This window comes from Entelurus aequoreus, linkage group LG20 (assembly GCF_033978785.1).
Source record: "Entelurus aequoreus isolate RoL-2023_Sb linkage group LG20, RoL_Eaeq_v1.1, whole genome shotgun sequence".
NCBI classification, from domain to species: Eukaryota; Metazoa; Chordata; class Actinopteri; order Syngnathiformes; family Syngnathidae; genus Entelurus; species Entelurus aequoreus.
In genome coordinates this window covers 5146442-5168017 of record NC_084750.1, presented here as the reverse complement: position 1 = coordinate 5168017, position 21576 = coordinate 5146442, and the positions used below count along the sequence as shown (strand labels likewise).

General features: G+C 38.2%; 1 protein-coding gene and 1 long non-coding RNA gene across 2 annotated transcripts; one reads left to right on the top strand and one right to left on the bottom strand.

Moving 5' to 3' along the window:
- Positions 1-472: 472 nt before the first annotated feature.
- Positions 473-20739, bottom strand: LOC133635869 (uncharacterized). The gene is made up of 3 exons (XR_009822133.1): positions 20166-20739; positions 8598-8740; positions 473-1244 (listed from the first exon to the last, which is right to left on the bottom strand). It is a non-coding gene; the product is annotated as an uncharacterized LOC133635869 (long non-coding RNA).
- On the top strand, positions 918-21357 carry LOC133635868 (protein QNR-71-like). The gene is made up of 12 exons (XM_062029272.1): positions 918-1086; positions 2126-2281; positions 8576-8737; positions 8811-8981; positions 11113-11274; positions 11346-11660; positions 12805-12855; positions 13554-13739; positions 20004-20109; positions 20178-20398; positions 20461-20551; positions 20618-21357. Exons 1-12 carry the CDS (start codon positions 1017-1019, stop codon positions 20769-20771), a joined length of 1845 nt encoding a protein of 614 aa, XP_061885256.1. The 5' UTR covers positions 918-1016; the 3' UTR covers positions 20772-21357.
- The last annotated feature ends 219 nt before the right edge of the window (positions 21358-21576 follow it).

The window sequence follows — 21576 nt, the reverse complement described above, 5'->3', positions numbered from 1 at the left end:
AAGAGTTGGACAATATCGGAATATCGGCAAAAAAGCCATTATCGGACATCTATAATTGCTATTATTATTATCCTATTTGTTGTGGTTTATCAGTTAATAATTTAAATCCAGGTTTTTATAACTGTATTTAAAGTTGAGTTTTGGCGGTATAATAAATACTCATGTTGTCAAATTAGTGAATAATCATGTAATTAATCGTGATTACACTGTCAATCAAAATAATGGTGGTTATTATTTTTGCCATAATGGTCCAGCCCTAAGACCTCGTGAAAAGTCTGCATGCTGATAATCACAAGTTGCATGACGCTGCAATACAACTACTTTTCCACGCTGCTACATTGCACACTTTCCTTCTGCTTTTGGGCCACTGTGGTGCAACCTACACACAAACACACACACATACACGAGTGGGTCACTGTGGGCAAAGTCACGGTCATGTGGTCACCGTCACACACGGACATTTAAGGTCACACTCTGACTAATGGAATAAATGAAATAACATTTGTATTAATTGGGTCACATGATGTTCTGGGAAGTGATTGGTATCACCAAATTTAATTGACCATGTTTCTGAGAAGAAAAGACACATCGAGAGTAAACAAATAACGGCTTTTCATCTCAATGATACAGCTGTACCCCCACTGTCGATTACATTTATTTCAATATATGGGACTGTTGCGTTTCTTCAACTGTTGCTGAAGTTTTAAACATTCAACTGTCCATTTCAATACTGTAATCATTCACCAGCATATTGATTAAGCATCTTTACATGTACGGTGCAAGTGAAGAGGAGACAAGAGGAAGAGGATGCACCTCAGTCCTCATGACTTCCTTGTGCGCACTAATGAGGGATGAGATGCGTCTGGTTAAGCAACATCACATGTCAGTGTGCTCACCAGCAGCAGATTCAATTAGCGCTCACAAACACACAATCAGAGCAGAGCGGAGGAGAACATCTTCCTGAGCTGACATCCACTGAAGGAGCACATCGCTTTTATTATTTCCAACCTTCCGAGATGGGACTTTTCCAAGGTGTTTTCCTGCTCGCTTGCATCGGTTTGGCTCATCAAGCGGAGGCACGCAAAAGTAAGTGGGATTGTTTCTACCGCACTTAAACACAATGTATATAACAATATCACATGCATTATGTTATTAGTCGTTGAAATGTTTGATGGTTTGCTCACTGTGACGTCTCATGAGCCGATTCCCCGCTGAAGACCTCTCACTCGATGACCTTTCACCTCCTAAAACATGAAACATATTGCGTGTCATGTCGAGCAACACGAAAATAGCATAAATATCACAAGAAGATATTCAGGTAAGTGGTGACCATAGTGGCCAAAAAGATGTCGCTGATAATATCAGCATTTTTTAATTTTGCCTGCAATAAAAGTAACAGATGGAATTTGCCGTTTGTGTCATCCTTCCAGTTTCATTATTTTATTACATTTTAATGCAGAAAATTCATATTATAACCAACATCTGGAGGGGATTTCCTGGTATGATAATTTAATAATACATGAATATAAGATTTATTACTGTGAGAAAAAAAACATTACAATTATAGAAAAAAAGAGACTTATTTAAAAAAATGTTTTCCCAATTTGGAAGTAATATTGGATGATGTCACAGGGGTGTCAAACTCATTATGATTGCGGAACACATTGCAATTACAAGTCATCGCTTTTAACTGTGAATTGAAATGCATAATTGCCTCATGATATAATCATACAATTGCAGATGCATTTGATTTTTTTAACAGATTGATTGATAACTTGCCTTGAAATCATGAGCTGAGATGACAAGCAGATATTTAAGCATTTCATTTTGATAACAAAAAATACATTTTGGAATATATTGTTGCATATTGTTGAAGTTTAGAAGATATCATTTTTTTTCTCTGCCATAATTGGTGAATAAAGATGAGGTGCTTTATCTATGCACATTATTTCCAGGCCACCTAGAATGACATGGCCTGGCCTCCAGTTTGACACATTTTGTGTGTTTGTCGTTGCTCTACAGTACTACACAAACAAACTTTCAACAATCCCCGATAACTTGTGGCATTATTGTGAGTTTTATTGTTTTGTCAGTCACTGCATATAACTTCTGTTTCTTTCTCCAGCGTATGCAGACATGTTCCCCCACAAGCACTTAATACCAGGAAAGATTCCTTACCCCATCCCGCCCATCCCTGGCTGGGGTCCTGACACCCACCCGTGGGACGCCTACATCTACCCGCCAATGAAACCAAAGAACAACGAGCTCATGAACAGACGAGGTCAGTGTTCCACCTGGTTTTAGCCCAAAGGTGTCCAAAGTGCGGCCCGCAGATAATGTTTTAACGGCACGCTGCACATTCTAAAAATACTATTTCAAAAAAGTGGAATAAAAGAACATCACAAAGTTTGAAATTCATCGAGAAAAAGTTGCAATGTTGACTCTAATAACACAAAGCTGCCACGCAGGCTGTTTTTTTTCTTTAAAACTGTCATTGCTCAAAAAAGAATAATGAATCAAAATCAAAGTTCGATCCATCCATCCATTTTCTTCCGCTTATCCGAGGTCAGGTCGCGTTGCGTCGCGGTCAATGTTGTTATGAATTATTAATCTATTGATGACTATAATATAATAGCGTGACTTCCAAATATTACACTTTGGAATATTTTTTGGGGTGAAATTTGCATATTTTGTGTGTTTGCCATAAAAAAAAAGTTTTCTATGAAAAAAAGGGAATTAAACCAACAAAAAAACATCCAAAAATAATAATCTTCAGAGAGATCTGGGGCCGTACTTATCAAGCTTCTTAGAATTACTCCTAAGAAGTCTGCTAAGAGTTGACTTAAGAGTAAATAAATTCTTCGCTGAAAGCTGCACTTAAAAGTTAGTTATCAAGCGTCTTACTCACACTTTCAGCGAAGTGTAGGACTGAATCTTAAGTGTCACACTCAGAGCTGAATTACGACATTACTATGTGCTGTAAACGGAATATTAGGTGACGTCATTTCTGTGTCCATAGAAATGACCAATCACGGAAGGGAATCCGTTGTCTAAGAATAAAGAAATATCTTGGAAATATTTAAGTGGACAATGGGAGTGTATATTTTGACAATAAACTACAAAATAATACAAAACAAACTAGTCCCCGCCGGCACTCACGCTACCGCTCCCTCTCTTCTCTCGCCCACACACTCACTGACGTCCCTCACCTCACGGCCACACACATACGCTACTCTCATAATCAAAACATGGTCCCTTCCTAACAGGTATTTACTTACCAACAAAGTCAAAGAGATATCTTTTAAAATCATTCATCGTTATTACCCTGTAAAGACTGTGATGGTTAGATACAAGAAGGACATTGATGTTACCTGCACCTTATGTAACATGCATCCAGAGACTGTTTACCACCTGTTTTGGACTTGTGAAAGCACTCGATCACTATGGCAGGGCATCTGTCGCTTCATCCTGGACAATATTCTTGACAAATTTGTGCTTTGTTTTAAAGATGTGATATTTGGTTTTACACTATATGAACAAAAATTTGAAAAGGAATTTTACCTTTGCAACCTCATTATACTATTGGCTAAGTTTTATATTATTAAATGTAAGTTTCTCAATACCCGACCTGTCTTTTGTGCCTTTAAAAAAGAGTTAGAACTGTACATTAAGACACTCTCTACCTCTAGCAACCAGAAAGCTGTGAAGACGATTATGCTGTGTTCCAAATTTGAGTTGTTTACTGAAATTGAGTGAGCCTATGGCTTTGCACTTTATTTATATTATATACCGTAATTTCCGGACTATAAGCCGCTACTTTTTCCCCTCGTTCTGGTCCCTGCGGCTTATACAAGGGTGCGGCTTATTTACGGCCTGTTCTTCTCCGACACCGACGAAGAGGATTTCGGTGGTTTTAGTACGCAGGAGGAAGACGATGACACAATGATTAAAGACTGACTTTTCATAGGCTGGTTATTTTGATAACGTACAGGCGAGCACTTTGTATTACTTTGCACCGTTGTATTATTTGTACTCTGCACGAATGCTGTTCGCCATGTCAAAGATGGGAAAGTTTGATTGAATGATTGAAAGATTTATTGTTAATAAATGGGACGCTTTGCGTTCCCAAACAGTCATCTCTGTCCCGACAATCCCCTCCTTGGTAGCAGGAACCCCTATATACTACGGTAATTACACATCAAAACCCTGCGGCTTATAGTCGGGTGCGGCTTATATATGGAGCAATCTGTATTTTCCCCTAAATTTAGCTGGTGCGGCTTATAGTCAGGTGCGGCTTATAGTCCGGAAATTACGGTATATGTTTTTTTGCATTCTATTTTAGTTACTTTGAATTTATAACCCCCTGGCGCTGCTTTGTATTCTTTTTGTACTGTTTTGTACTACTTTTGTACTTATTTGATTGTTTAAATGTTGAAATGTATAGATAAAACTTAAAAAAAAAAAAAAAACGCTACTCTCATAACATTTTCTTTCCAATTCATTAATTAGGCAACTAATTTGAAACTGGTGTGGGTGGCTCTATATATACTAGCCCACTGCAGCCACATGCAGAAATCAACAAGGAATCGAAAAGTATTAAATCTGTGACAAAAATAATACCCGCTCTGTCTAAACGATACCGTTTGATCAGCTGCTCGTCATCAAACAAATCCAGGACATCGTTCCGCTCCCTGAACGTTCGCGCACGTCTCTCTCGCCTCAGTGCCATACCCTGCTGGCAACTCCTAACCACTTAAGACACCTCTGAAGGTCTCTTAAATATCGTGGAGAGTAGGAGTGATTCTTAGACTTAAGAACGTTGATAAAAAGCTTTTATTCTTAAGTTTGAGAGTAGGACTAAATTTCACAAATTCTCAGGACTTAAGTGTAAAATGGCACTCTGAGAAGCTTGATAAGTACGGCCCCTGAAGTTGATCTACATTCAAGCATTGATTGATCAAGCATTGAAAGTAAAAAAGAATATATGACTAAGAGGGTTTCCCCGAGACTGCCAAGATACCTGCGGCGGTGGGGGTGTGGTTATGGGCGTGGTCACAATGACGTAATCGAATAATTTGCCTGTAATGATATGATTTTCTTCAAAAATGTTTTTTACAATTCACTCTCCTTAGTTTTACCCTGCTTCTAAATAAATGTGTGTTTTAACTCTTGTGCAGCACTTTGTGAAACTTTTATTGTTTTCTAAAATGTGCTATAAATAAAGTCCATTAGATTGGATAAAAAGGTCAAAAAATTTACACATACATTTAAAAACAGATCTCTTATTATTAATTAGTATTAAGATCGTTTTGCCATATTTTCAATTACTTATTCTACAATGTACTTTGAGGATTTTTCAAGTCTCAGTCTAGAGATTTTTTCAATTAAAAACTACTAGCAACAAATCTAATCTTCTTTTGGTGTTATTATAGAGTGTAGTCGTGTTTAGAGACTCTACTTCTGTCCCTCCATGTCCCTGACTAAAGAGGCTGTAGCGAGCATAACGTCACACTTGCTTGGCGCTGCTGCTCCAGTTGGACTTCCTCTTGTCACTGTCCTCTTAATATTTGCATATTTTGTAGATGGCTGTCGTTGGGTATATCTGGTTACATCCACATCACAGACATGCTGACAACGCTCCAGACAACGGCATGTGTTTTGTTTACATCCGGTTTCCGTAGCGCGGTTTTCTGTGATCAAAGTCTTTTTTCCGTGGTCAAGTTTTCAATACATCACTTGTCAATAGTGCACAAAAAATAGGGTATTTATATCAATTCGTACTGTAACGACCTGCTGGTGTTAAGGTTTTATGTTTGTGGTTTGATGTCAGTCAACAAACATCACAAACATAAAACATTAACACCATGTTTACAAACACACCGTCCGTGCCTGAAAGGTGATTGGTGGAGAATGAGGAAGTGTTGTTGTGTGTGCGGCAGGGAAGCGCGGACAGTGACTTACGGAGACAAAAGTGTGTACACGAGAGGTATAACCTTTTGGAATTGTGCCATTTGTTATAATAAGATTGGTAATAAAAGTAAAAAAATAGCGTTGGACGTTGTGTGATTTCTTCTGGGGGCTACAATAAATTGTATTAATGTAATTTGATTTCAAGTAAAAAAACTTTTTTTTTTTTTTTAAAGTGTGGTAATAAAAAAAAATGCTGTGGCGGTCCGCCACATTCAATTACATAAAGGGGAAACTCTCACTTATTTTTGACACACTCCACCCTGTTGGATCCCTTAAAATTGTTGTGGGATTTCCTTCCTAAACTGTCATTTCTCAAAAATGAATAATGAATTAAAATCAATGTCATGAATTGTTGACCTATTTGAGGCTTCAATTATTGTACATAAAATATTCTGTTACGGTGGGGTTGCGCTTACTGCGAGGTAGGGATGATGTTTGATAAGAAATTATCGAGTTCGAGCCTATTATCGAATCCTCTTATCGAACCGATTCCTTATCGATTCTCTTATGGAGTCCAGATAGGTTGTTGTATATGGAAAAAAACACACAATATTTGGTTTATAAAAAAGCTCACTTTTATTATATAAGAACATTTTTTTATCTAATAAATAAATAAATATTGACTGTTACCCCCCTAAAAAAATAAAATAAAATAAATAAATATTGACTGTTGTTACCCAAAGTATATTAAGAGGGATTTTTCAGAAAAACAAATATATACAGTAACACAAAAACAACCTGTCTCTGTGATCACTATAGGTGTATAAATAATAATATAGTGTTAAATAAAATCAGTCCCTTGGGCACAAAACTGAAAATAATACAGCTCTCCAAAAAGTGCAATTCTGCTGCTATTTGACATAACTGTTTGTTATGATGCTTTGACATTTTTGCACTTTATTTCTTTTTTGAAAGAAAATTCTATGAAGAGAAAAGTTGTTTGCAAATGTGGTTACAATGCTAAAAAATGAAAGGTTAAAGCTAAAAAAAGAAATACACTTTATTGAGTCAAAAATGATTCCCGGGCGCGGCACCGCTGCTGCCCACTGCTCCCCTCACTTCCCAGGGGGTGATCAAGGGGATGGGTCAAATGCAGAGGACAAATTTCACCACACCTAGTGTGTGTGTGACAATCATTGGTACTTTAACTTAACTTTAACATTATTTCTTTACAGGGGGAAAGATGTTACGAGCTAAGAATATAACAACTACACTACCCAGCATGCAACGGGAGTGACGAGCATGCGCGGTAGCCCCGAAAAGTGTTGTTGCATGTCGTCACCCGGCAGCTAAGAATGAGATTATGAGCACGCTGTGAAAGTAAACGTCAAGAACTAAGCCAACACGCCTCGTCTGCATTATTTATAATTAAACAGACAACACATATACAGTGTGATTTTGTTATGTTTACAAGGGAAGAAAAACAAAAGTTAAAAAAGGGAGATCATGTCATATATATTGTATTTATACGTATGTGCTGCGGTTGCTTTAAGAACGTTGCGACAGCTGCCGTAAAGGAGGTGCGTTGCTAGCCTGGTTGCTATGTTTCCGGGTTGGTAGTAAAAGTGTTCGTCATGTGTTTGTACCCTGCTCAAATCTCTCAGTAAAGTTATTCATTGGATTTTGTTTTGAACTTTATTACACCTTGGAGCGCTTTTTCCGTTCCATTTTTTTCCTGCTTTCGCTATCTGCGCCTAATAACTGAGCTACGTGACGTCATTTCTTGTGATGTCACACGGAGCATTTCTGGTCGGGACGATATTCGTTCCCAGGGATTCGAATAAAGAACCAACTCTTTTTCTTTACTATAGTGGTCTCGATAACGGGTACCGGTTCTCAAAAAGGGATTCGAGTCCGAGGACTCGGTTCTTTTCTTATCGAACAACCGGGAAAATCGGTTTCGAGTATCATCCCTACTGCGAGGTTTGTTCTCCCAGGATGCAAACGGACGACTCTGGACAGGACTTGCAGGTAGGAACCTGATTTAACCTTAAATTAACACTCAAAGAAAACAAAAAAACAAACCGACGGAACAAGGTGCCGATCGCACCTGAAGCTAAGGCTACTACTTAGCACAGACTAGAGATCACTAGCAGGGGCTAGGAGACAAGCAAAACTTACGTAACAGTAATGTGACGCAAACAAAGAAGCCAGACCGACTGACTGGCAAAGGCAGGTTTAAATAATGTCTCTGATTACAAAACATGTGCGCGTCCCGAACACAAGAGGCAGGTGAAACTAATACGTAGCCATGGTAACAAACTCAGAGGTGCATAAACAGGAACTGAAGGAGTCCAAAACTAACAGAAAACACAAGTGACTCGAAAAACTTAAACAGACTATGATCCGGGCAGCGGATCATAACATATTCCACTTTTTGGGAGGTAAAATGTTGTATGTTTTGTGTTTTTGCAAAAAAAACTGGATTTTCTTTAACGAAAAGAGCATAAAACTTGAAAAAGAAAATGTATTTTATATCGACAGATAAAAGTTGTAAGTTGATCTGAAGATCAAAAAATGCTTTAATGGTTGAGTGTATGGCCCTCAGTGGCAGCAGTTTGATTGAGCCCCAAGTGAGGTGTTGAAGTGCTGCGTGTCCCTGCAGGCAAGCCTACAGTCAAACTCACCAGCGACAGTCCCGCTTTGAGCGGCTCCATCATCTCCTTCACGGCCAAGCTCAAGTACGCCCCGTGCCAGAAGGAGGACGCCTCGGGGAACCTAGTATGGGATGACCGCTGCGACGACGCCATGGAGCTGGAGGCCTCAGGTACTGCCACAAAAAAGATCTTGTGATCAAACCACCGCCAGCAAGCGCACGCTTCACTTCCTTCTCTTGGCAGCAAACGGACAAGTGCGCCCTGGCTTCATGTACAACTGGACGACTTGGATGGATCACTTTGGATTTGGGAAATGCACGAACCCGGCCAAATGCAACACGTTCCCCGATGGCAAGCCTTTACCAAAAGGCGACTGGAGGGACAAGAACTACGTCTACGTGTGGCACACCATGGGTGAGACTCCCAGACACACACACACTAAAAAGTCGAGGGCGGACTCTTTCTTTGGCTGACGGTTTGATTCACAATCCATTCTACACCACTCTTGTATTATATTATTTGCTATATACGTGATAATAAAAGCTTTACAAAACAGATCCCAAGTGACAAAAGCTCCTCTCGGCTGCTGAGGTGTGACTGATATGCACAGTGTTGGCCGGAAAAACCTCCTTTTAAAAGTACATTATAAAAATGTTCATTACAAAATTGTCATCAATCTAAAAAAAGACAATAGAGCAACCCAACCCCCGCTTTACAATACTGAGGATAGACATTTACAAAGCAATTGAGAAGACATTTAAATACAATACTAAAAAAATATCTAAATAGTTGTTTTTAATTAATTGTATTTTTAATAAAACAAATTCTTTACAAAAAGTAGCAAAGGAAGACTTTTTTTTCTATACATATAAAACTATACATAGACTTAAAATAGGAATAAATAAAAAAAATTTGAGCACCCCTGCAAAAACGATTGTTTTCAACGAACCACCACGGTCTGGAATTAGAGCAGCAGCTGTGGCTGTAGGCAACCTCTTAATGTAGTTGTCATCACCTCCACAAGATGGCGCTACTTGGCTGTTGGTGTGAAACTGTTAGACTTGTGATATTGTTTACAATCAACTCATCACCTGTAATAATGCTGGCTCAGCAGTTTGCTCCTATTATTACAACATTGCTGCACAATATACAATTGTAGCTTGGTTTTGGGTGACACACCGGTTTTATATTTAATACTAGTATATTTTAGAAAGCGATATTTATTTGGGACAGTACCGCTATACTTGCAATTAGAGATGTCCGATAATATTGGACTGCCGATATTACCGGCCGATAAATGCTTTAAAATGTAATATCGGAAATTATCGGTATCGGTTTCAAAAAGTAAAATTTATGACTTTTTAAAACGCCGCTGTACGGAGTGGTACACGGACGTAGCGAGAAGTACAGAGCAGTTGCGTCTCCTAGTCATACTTGCCAACCCTCCCGATTTTCCCGGGAAACTCCCGAATTTCACTGCCCCTCCCGAAAATCTCCCGGGGCAACCATTCTCCCGATTTCCACCCAGGCAACAATATTGGGGGCGTGCCTTAAAGGCACTGCTTTTGCGTGTCGGCCCAATCACATAATATCTACGGCTTTTCACACACACAAGTGAATGCAAGGCATTCTTGGTCAACAGCCATACAGGTCACATTGAGGGTGGCTGTATAAGCAAGTTTAACACTGTTACAAATATGCGCCAAACAAGAATGACAAACACATTTCAGGAGAACATCCGCACCGTAACACAACATAAACACAACAGAACAAATACCCAGAACACCTTGCAGCACTAACTCTTCCGGAACGCTACAATATACACCCCCGCTACCCCCTACCCTCCCACCTCAACCCCGCCCACCTCAACCTCCTCATGCTCTCTCAGGGAGAGTATGTCCCGAATTCTATGCTAAAAAAAATAATGCACTTTGTGACTTCAATAATAAATATGGCAGTGCCATGTTGGCATGTTTTTCCATAACTTCAGTTGATTTATTTTGGAAAACCTTGTTACATTGCTTAATGCATCCAGCGGGGCATCACAACAAAATTAGGCATAATAATGTATTAAATCCCACGACTGTATATATCGGTATCGGTTGATATCGGAATCGGTAATTAAGAGTTGGACAATATCGGAATATCGGATATCGGCAAAAAAGCCATTATCGGACATCTCTACTTGCAATAGAATGAAATTAGCAAATAGAGTTGACTTTTTTAACAAAGAAAGGACAACGAAAGGTGCAACTCTGGTCAGTGATCCAAATTGTAAACAAAAAAAGAAGAACATTTACATTATTTGACGCTATAAGGTAAACATGAGCCCACGCTTCCATTTTCTTCGTTGCCTTAAGATGGATGATGAAACCAATGTTTGAGGCCTTCATATAATGTGCGCAGTCCTCGAAAAACACAGTCTGGTGCGTGGCACTTAAATGTCTTAAAGCGACACACACACAATACGGTTCGTAAGGCATCCATGCTTCAGTATCCTTTGATATCATCACTCCTGCTACTTTTGCTTCTTGTCCTGCTCCAGGTCAATACTTTCAGACAAACGACAACTCGTTCTCCACCCTGACCCTCAACACCTCCGTCATCCCAGTGGGAGCAGAGGTGATGGAGGTCCTGGTCTACCGTAAACAGGAAGACAGGAAGTACAGCCCCCTGAGTAACGACAACGTGGTTTTCTACGTGACAGGTGGAGACCAGCCTCCTTGGGCCGTAGCGTCTTGAAGAAGCTAACGCGTAGATGGTGTTTGATTCTACCAGATACGATCCCGCTGGCGGTGGACATCTCCCAGAAGGCCGCGGTCCATCAGCCGGACAACGTGTTCTTCCGCGACAAGGACGTGCTCTTCCAGGTGCATCTCCACGACCCCAGCGGATACCTCCGAAAGGCGGCGGCCATTGACTACGTCTGGGACTTCAGAGACGGCAACCAGCTGGTGACCCACCGCCCCATGACCACACACGCCTACGCCGCCGTGGGCAACGTGACCGTCAAGCTGGTGGTGGAGGCGGCGTTTCCTGTGGAGTGTCCACCAGCTACGGCCAACTACGCCTCCACGCCACCGCCCTCTACTGGTAAACTACTACAAGCACAACTTTGAAATTAATAATTCCTCATCATTTAACTTTGTCTTGATTGAGAATACTTTGTGTCTTTGTTTGGAAATGCATATTACAGCAAAAGAGTAGTATTTTTTAATTGTAAAATAATTAGTAAAAATTACAAATATCACTTGTTTACTTATTGGTAGTGTCAATTTTAGTTTAATTACAGAGGAAGAACATGTATATCTAAAAAGGAACAATGTAAAATAGTTATATTCATATTTTACTAATGATTTTATTATATCAATTGTAGTTATTTATACCGTATATCAACATGATCTAATGACAATTTAGCAGTCAAATAAAAGAAATAAGTTAACACAATAGTTTAAATTACCATAAAGTAGGAATCATTCATTATCAATCAAATATTTTTATAGCTAGAGCATAAAAAAGTGGCTTCTAAATTTGTTTTCCAACATTATGAGAGCCCCCTAGACCAGTAGTCCCCAACCACCGGGCCGTGGCCCGGTACCGGTCCGTGGATTGATTGGTACTGGCACAAGAAATAAAAATAAATAAATAAAAAAAATGTTTTTATTAAATCAACATAAAAAACACAAGATACACTTACAATTAGTGCACCAGCCCAAAAAACTCATTTGCACAAAAGGGTTGTTTATTTCTATTATTAATATTTCTGGTTCCTACATTAGATATAAATATAGATCAATACAGTCAGCAGGGATACAGTCCGTAAGCACACATGATTTTATTTTTTTATGACAAAAACAATTATTTAAAAAAATACCAATACCATCATTGGTGTGGTCTCTAGTGGAGATTAATACTGTAGTATTGATATACTGTTTAGTTTATTTAGTCGATGTTATGCTTGAAAATGCTTCACAGAGGACCAAAAAATAGAAAATGCTTTTCAATATTTCAAAAAATTGGTGATGTGGTAAAGTTGCAATATTTGCATGTCTTTACGTCTAATTGGGAATTTAATTTGAAGATTTAGGTCCTCCAACTCTATTACTTAAGTGGATTGTCATCCTTGATGGACAATTGCAGTGGCAATGCTTGTGTTTCTGCTGTGTGTGTGTGCGTGTGTGTGTGTGTGTGTGTGTGTGTGTGTGTGTGTGTGTGTGTGTGTGTGTGTGTCTTTCAGAGGCTTCAACACTTCCACCTAATCCTGTTACTACGACGACAAAGACACAAGGTGAGTTTCTGCGTCTGAAGCCTTGATTCTATCCAGTTTGTCTCATCGTGACTAGGGATGTCCGATAATGGCTTTTTGCCGATATCCGATATTCCGATATTGTCCAACTCTTTAATTACCGATATCAACCGATACCGATATCAACCGATATATGCAGTCGTGGAATTAACACATTATTATGCCTAATTTGGACAACCATGTATGGTGAAGATAAGGTACTTTTTAAAAATAATAATAAAATAAGATAACTAAATTAAAAACATTTTCTTGAATAAAAAAGATAGTAAAACAATATAAAAACCGTTACATAGAAACTAGTAATTAATGAAAATGAGTAAAATTAACTGTTAAAGTTTAGTACTATTAGTGGACCAGCAGCACGCACAATCATGTGTGCTTACAGACTGTATCCCTTGCAGACTGTATTGATATATATTGATGTATAATGTAGGAACCAGAATATTGATAACAGAAAGAACTGGGGGGAGGGGTTTCTTGGGTTGGTGCACTAATTGTAAGTGTATCTTGTGTTTTTTATGTTGATTTAATAAAAAAAAAATTAAAAAAAAAAAAAAAAAACCGATACAGATAATAAAAAAAACGATACCGATCATTTCCGATATTACATTGGCCGATAATATCGGCAGGCCGATATTATCGGACATCCCTAATTGTGACGCTTTCTGTTGCCGTCTCAGCGACGCCCAGCTCAGCTTCTGACGCCATGACAACAGGGATCCCCACCACCGAGTTCCTCCCGTCCAATGCGACCCCGGAGACCGACCCCTCCACCCCAGATTGGGTCCGCGGCAGGCGCGTGCCCCACGGCAAAGAGTGTTACGGCTACGTGTACGGGACGTTTGTGGGTAACATCAGCATCATCGGTAGGTGGAAGGAGCCTTTTTTAGTGTGTTTATGTGATCTGATGCTTTTGTTTTGGAGGGAAAAGGCAATCATTTGGAGGTTCAACAGTTGTATGGTACTGCCACCTACTGACCGTTGGGGCTTTTTTTTTTTTTTTTTTTAAAAAGGCACACATTATAGAAAAAAAAAGTAAAAGTAACAAGCTAGCTTTTTACTGATAATGTTAAACCCTTGTTTTTATTTATTTTGTTTTCTATCTTAATTATTAAAAGTATTATTATCCTCTCGATTACGTTAATAACTTACTGTGTTTTTATATTTTACTTTTACTTATATTTTATCATGCGTTTCATACTATTTTTCAGATGGCGTTTGTCCTTAAAATAGTGCTGTGTTTTCTTCCCTTTTCAGTTTTTTTCTGCAGCACTTTGTGTTTTCCACTTGCCTGTGTATAAAAAGTGTACATATATAAAAGTTTGATTTAAAAGTGGTCAAAAAAACAAAAACAATTATACATTCACTTTCTACTGAGCTCCAATACCAGATACAAGCTTTTACTAGGACCCAATTAATTTTTAAAGAGTGGAATTAATTTATTATTGTACCTGAAGATTGCAAAGTTGAGACCACGTTTTTGTTTATTAAAAATATACTTTGTCTAAATTTAAATTGTATTTTTCAAATCGGTATTATCTTCACTGGTGAATACACTGCTTTATGTTCCTGTTCTTCTTCTATTGTTTTTTCCTTCTACTTCCTCCTCCAGCTCTTATTTGCAGCCAGTACTGAACTGTCAAACAAAATGAACATTTGTGGAATTATTTTAGACAATTAGGCTATCCTGGTAGATTTTTTTTTCCAAGTTTTGATACTTGAGGATTTATCCCTGAATCATAGTCTTTTTTTTTTAATTGAATGCCATTTATCAATAGCAGCTTTTCACACCATTAGTATTAGCTTAGTTAGCATGTTTAGGTACGATAGCCAACTGTCTGTTGAAGATAAACCTTTCTTACTGTACTTTGCAAAAACTAGAACTTCACTGCAGAGATTTCCTTTATTTTAAAATTACACATTTCACCTATTCTAGGTTTGATTCTTCAAATCTGAATTATAATATTCACTTGTTAATACACTGCATTATGTTGCTGTTCTTCTACTTCCTCCTCCAGCTCTTCTTCTTTTACTTTAAACACGTTCACTTAATGGCAGCCAATACTCAACTGTAGTACACAATAAACATATGTAAAATTACATTTTCGGTAATTAAACTGTCCTGGTATTTTTTTTTTTTCAAATGTTGATACTTGATAGCGTATTCATCCCTAAATGGTATATTTTTTTTAGTTTAGTGTAGGAGTGTCAAACTCATTTTAAATAGTGGGCCACATGGAGAAAAATCTACTCCTAAGTGGGCCGCACTGGTAAAAACAGGACAGCTTCCAATTGTTTTCTTTGTTTCAAAATAGAACAAGTACATTCTGAAAATGTACAAAACATGTTTTGTTTTTTTACACTTACATGTTGCGTTCAATAGTATTCTATATTTATTTGTCGTTATTTATACTTTCTGAATAAATTATGTGATAATGTTCATCAGTCAACTCATTGATGTTAACTTTCAATCTATCAAGATAAAAAAATATCAAAATCAAATTACAGGATGTTATTTATGTAGTTTGCTCATTTTCCTCGTCTGGTGCACTAACGTGGTTTATTTATCATCACCTACAAAGATACAAAGAATTGATATTGCGACATCTAGTGGACACATTTAGAACAGCAGTTTCTTTCATTCAAATATTTCGGCTCATTTTTATACTTACCAAACTCATCCCGTGGGCCGGATAAAACCTGTTCGCGTGCGGCCTGATCCCAACCTCGGGCCGTACATTTCACACCCCTGCTTTAAACCCTTTCACTTAATGGCAGCCACTACTCAACTGTAGTACAAAATAAACATATGTAAAATTACATTTTCGGCAATTACCGTATTTTTCGGAGTATAAATCGCTCCGGAGTATAAATGGCACTGGCCGAAAATGCATAATAAAGAAGAAAAAAAACATAAGTCGCACTGGAGTATAAGTCGCATTTTTGGGGGAAATTTATTTGATAAAAGCCAACACCAAGAATAGACATTTGAAAGGCAATTTAAAATAAATAAAGAATAGTGAACAACAGGCTGAATAAGTGTACGTTATATGACGCATAAATAACCAACTGAGAACATGCCTGGTATGTTAACGTAACATATTAAGGTAAGAGTCATTCAAATAACTATAACATATAGAACACGCTATACGTTTACCAAACAATCTGTCACTCTTAATCGCTAAATCCCATGAAATCTTATACGTCTAGTCCAGTGGTTCTTAACCTTGTTGGAAGTACCGAACCCCACCAGTTTCATATGCTCATTCACCGAACCCTTCTTTAGTGAAAAATAAAATGTTTTTTTTTTAAATTCAAGAAAAAGTTATGTTTTTTTACTGGTGCACACAATGAACCAGTAAGAACAAAACCAACAGTGCATGAACTCACAACAAATTACACACCTTACACACATTCACATGAATTGATTAACGTGGACCCCGACTTAAACAAGTTGAAAAACGTATTCGGGTGTTACCATTTAGTGGTCAATTGTACGGAATATGTACTGTATTGTGCAGTGGCGTGCGGTGAGGTTAATGTCTGGTGAGGCACTGCATCATCACAGTCAGGTTTACAAACATATGAACCCTAAATAGTATCTTATTCACCATGTGATTGGCAGCAGTTAACGGGTTATGTTTAAAAGCTCAAACCAGCATTCTTTACACAACTGTAGTAAACAAAAAAGCACATTTAATAAAAAAAACATTATTATGGTCTTACGTACTTTCTTGTTGGACAGCCTTTGCGTGTGTACCACGCCGTTTGAAAAGAACGGGTCTTCTGTCCCTAAGTCAAAAGCAAACCTTTTAGCTCCGGCGTTGGTATACCTTAAATTATTACCTCCTGCTTCGATTGAAAGTCCAGTTTAGAAAACTGTTTTATTTTACATATGTAATCCTCCATGTTTTTAATAAAAGTCCAGGCTAGAGGAAATAAACAATCGCTTGCAAATTTTTTTTATTTTTTTTTCTTCTGCGGCCGGGGAATGATCTCTGGGATCACTACCGCCCTCTACCACCAGGAGGCCGGATTACTGCGAGCCTCAACCAGTACGTCTTTTGCAGCAGTTTTATGAATGCTCAGCACAAGAAATACGTTACACACATACAGTTTTTGACCAAATACACTGTACATTATATACCTCAGCTAACTAAACTATGCCATAGTTTAGTTAGCTGATATAATTCATATAGCAATACAGTCTCACTGCACAGCAGCTCAGCAGTTAGCCGAGTCATTGTGCACAATCCATGTTGAGGCACAAATCAGTGACGTGCCTCATCTGGCTGCTGATCACCGCACCGTCTCTTCTCAGTATTTGAACGGCAAATGTGAAAATAAAAATAAAAATAATCTAAAACTGGTGAAGTTAAATGGAAAATAACTTTAGTATAATCACTGGATACATATATAACAATTTAATTATTTTTTTCTTTTTACATTTTTTTTCTTTCCGTGACGGCAGGTGAGGCCCCGCCTCCCCTGCCTCTAGTGACGGCACGCCACTGGTATTGTGTAAACCAGGGGTCACCAACCTTTTTGAAACCAAGAGCTACTTCTTGGGTACTGATTAATGCAAAGGGCTACCAGTTTGATACACACTTAAATAAATTGCCAGAAATAGCCAATTTGCTCAATTTACCTTTAACTCTATGTTATTATTAATAATTAATGATATTTACACTTAATTGAACGGTTTAAAAAAGGAGAAAACACGAAAAAAATGACAATTAAATTTTGAAACATAGTTTATCTTCAATTTCGACTCTTTAAAATTCAAAATTCAACCGAAAAAAAGAAGAGAAAAACTAGCTAATTCGAATCTTTTTGAAAAAAAAATAAAATAAATTTATGGAACATCATTAGTCATTTTTCCTGATTAAGATTAATTTTAGAATTTTGATTACATGTTTTAAATAGGTTAAAATCCAATCTGCACTTTGTTAGAATATATAACAAATTGGACAAAGCTATATTTCTAACAAAGACAAATCATTATTTCTTCTAGATTTTCCAGAACAAAAATTTTAAAAGAAATTCAAAAGACTTTAAAATAAGATTTACATTTGATTCTACAGATTTTCTAGATTTGCCAGAATATTTTTTTTAAATTTTAATCATAATAAGTTTGAAGAAATATTTCACAAATATTCTTCGTCGAAAAAACAGAAGCTAAAATGAAGAATTAAATTAAAATGTATTTATTATTCTTTACAATAAAAAAAATTAATTTACTTGAACATTTATTTAAATTGTCAGGAAAGAAGAGGAAGGAATTTAAAAGGTAAAAAGGTATATGTGTTTAAAAATCCTAAAATCATTTTTAAGGTTGTATTTTTTCTCTAAAATTGTCTTTCTGAAAGTTATAAGAAGCAAAGTAAAAAAAAAAAAAAAAATTATTTAAACAAGTGAAGACCAAGTCTTTAAAATATTTTCTTGGATTTTCAAATTCTATTTGAGTTTTGTCTCTCTTAGAATTACAAATGTCGGGCAAAGCGAGACCAACTTGCTAGTAAATAAATAAAATTTAAAAAATCGAGGCAGCTCACTGGTAAGTGCTGCTATTTGAGCTATTTTTAGAACAGGTCAGCGGGCTACTCATCTGGTCCTTACGGGCTACCTGGTGCCCGCGGGCACTGCGTTGGTGACCCCTGGTGTAAACTGTACTGTTTCATATAATGTATTCTCTTCCTTTGCAATCTGCTAGTAAAAGTTTCAATCAATCAATCAAAAAACCTGCAAATCAGATGGAAAATTAGAGGGAACATTGTTTGGGGGTATCCATAATACGCCGATAGGGAGAAGTATTTATTTACACGATAAGTCGGATGTGTCTTTACCTCCGTGGCGGAGGCTCCACCGAACCCCCGAGGCCGACTCACCGAACCTCTAGGGCTCGATCGAACCCAGGTTAAGAACCACTGGTCTAGTCTCTTACGTGAATGAGCTAACTAATATTATTTGATATTTTACGGTAATGTGTTAATAATTTCACACATAAGTCGCTCCTGAGATAAGTCGCACCCCCGGCCAAACTATAAAATAAACTGCGATTTATAGTCCGAAAAATACAACTCTCCTGGTATATTTTTTTTTCAAATTGTGATACTTGATAGCGTACTTATCCCTGAATGGTATTCTTTTTTTTTAGTTTACTTCAGGGGTGTCAAACTCATTTTAGCTCAGGGGCCGCATGGAGAACCATCTATTCCTACGTGGGCCGGACTGGTAAAATCATGGCATAATAACTTTAAAATACAACTACGGCAACTTCAGATTGTTTTCTTGGTTTTACTTTGGCCTAAAATAGAACAAGCACATTCTGAAAAAAGGACATAACACATATGATCCTCTTGACAAAACAACTCAAGTTAGTTGAAAAATCTGCGGAAAAAAATGGTACAGTTTGAAAAACTCCATGAAGAACACAATTAATGTAGACTTAATCTCAGTGTATCTACAAAGCAATTCAACTTTAAGTCACAGCCCATGTAGGATTGAACAAAAAACATAAGAAAGCATAAATAAAAACTCCTCTATGTATCAACTACCTCATTTGTCTTTCCACTGTTCACTTTCTTTGAATTTTCACAGAAGAAACTAATTTTCACAGAACCATATCAATGTGTCTCATGCAGCATTTTAAGTGGGGTTACCAATTGTTTATTTTACTCCTGTGTGTTTTACGTTGGGTCAGGGGGGAGGAGTCCCAGCCCCGCTACTGTGTACCTCTTGCTTGGTATACTTGCTCGCCCCGATATAAACAATTTGCTTGCCTAACAGAATTGCTATTGCGACATCCAGTGGACACATTTAGAAAAACAGTTTATTTAATTTAAAAATGCAGCTCAATTTTACACTGATTCATCTCGCGGGCCGGATTGAACCTGTTCGAGGGCCTGATCCGGCCCACGGGCCGCATGTTTGACATCGCTGGTTTACTTCTATTTAATAATACGTTCTCACTAATAGCATTAGCTTTAGCCTAGTTAGCATGTTTACGTAAACTAGCAAACAGACGAAGATAAACTTCTACGATTATGAATTAAAAATAAATGTAATTGTTAAGAATAGGCACTTTTCTGTCATTTTCACAAGTAAAACCTGACAATTATGTTCCACAGAGCCCAAGCAACAACTACAGAGCGAGGCCAACGGCCGTATTCTTGACGTCATAGCCGCCAGAGTAACCAAGACTGACGTCACTTTCCTGGTGAAATGCCTGGGCAGGTGAGTGGGACACACTAATTGTAGACCTCCACAACACTTGGAATAAAACATCTCACCTGGGCGGTCAGCATCCCCACGTCGGCGTGTACCATCGTGTCGGACGCCACGTGCACGTGGGTGCACAGCATCGTGTGCGACAAGGTGCCGCCGTCCGCCAAGTGCGAGGTGAACCTGAGGAGAAGCTTCCCCCTGCCGGGCACCTACTGCGTCAACATCACCCTGGAGGACTCCCGCAGCCTGACTCAGACCACCACGACCGTCACCGTCAATAAGTCCCAACTGGGCCCAGGTGAGGTGCACAAAATAGGGGCAAGAAAGTGTTGCAGGAGGTTCATTAAGCTTCCTCCATAGAGTCCCAGACGCCCGACACTTCGATGGTGATCCTCACTACCAGCGCTGTCCTGCTCGCACTTTTTGCACTTATTGCATGTGTGGTGTACAGGTAAGGAACATCATTTCAAACCAAATCTATATACATATATATTTTACTTAATTGTCTCTCTTCTAGACGCTACAGGGTGTACCGCCCTGTGGCGAGCCCCCTGGCGGAGGACGCCCGCAGCCGTGGTGCGTTCGGCGGCGGAGTGATACGCCTGAGGGAGGCGCTCTTCCCCTCCACGGAGGAGCGGCATCACCTGCTGACTGAGCGGCGCCCCCTGTAGGTGGCCCTCTGTCATGGCACCCAATAACCGTCGTTGCCTATACATTTCATAGCAAAACAAGATTTATGTTCATATAAACTCTATATTTGTAACTTGTTGGCCGGACCAGGTTGTATCAATATTTTACAATCTCCTGGCTCATGAGTGGAATCATTTGGTTTGCATTAATCAGTAATGGACACTAAAGTTTTTGTCAAAAGCACAATTTTCTCAAGCAAGCTTTTTTGAGGTGCCAAGTATACTTAATTTCAGTTTTACAGTATGAAACTGGAGCAGAATTTAATAACAAACATGTAACATAACAGCTTTTTTAAAAGACAGATTAACCTGATTAAAGGAGCATTTTTACCTCAAAGTATTAAGTTTCAGCTTCGAAGGCGCATTAAAACAATATCACATGACCGTAAATATTACTTGTTATATAGCTACTGTGGTACATTTTGTCTACTTTATACCTTTTGTTTTTCGCCCTCTTTGTGCCTTTGTGTGCACGATGCTTTCCATCCTTTGTAACAGCTACTGTGTGGAACAATTTCCCTTGTGGATCAATAAAGTTTGTCTAAGTCTAAGTTGATGCACATGTGAACACTTGCACTGTCAAATCTTTTATTTTATTTTTTTTACGATTAATGAAGTTGCTACAAAAGGTTTGCTAACAATAACTCAGGGGTCCAAAGTGCTAATTTTTAACAGCCCATGACACATTTTAACAATACTACAAAAAAACATTAAAAAGTGAAATACAAGAGCCAAGAAAGAAAATGTTGCATTGACATTAACAAAACTGCAGTGTGGTCAATTTGTA

Excerpts from the sequence above, each read along its gene's own strand:
- LOC133635868 (XM_062029272.1), top strand. The coding sequence starts at position 1,017 with ATGGGACTTTTCCAAGGTGTTTTCCTGCTCGCTTGCATCGGTTTGGCT. Across the intron at positions 2,282-8,575 it reads CGAGCTCATGAACAGACGAG|GCAAGCCTACAGTCAAACTC; the intron begins GTCAGTGTTCCA and ends GTGTCCCTGCAG. Across the intron at positions 20,110-20,177 it reads CTGGTGAAATGCCTGGGCAG|CATCCCCACGTCGGCGTGTA; the intron begins GTGAGTGGGACA and ends CTGGGCGGTCAG.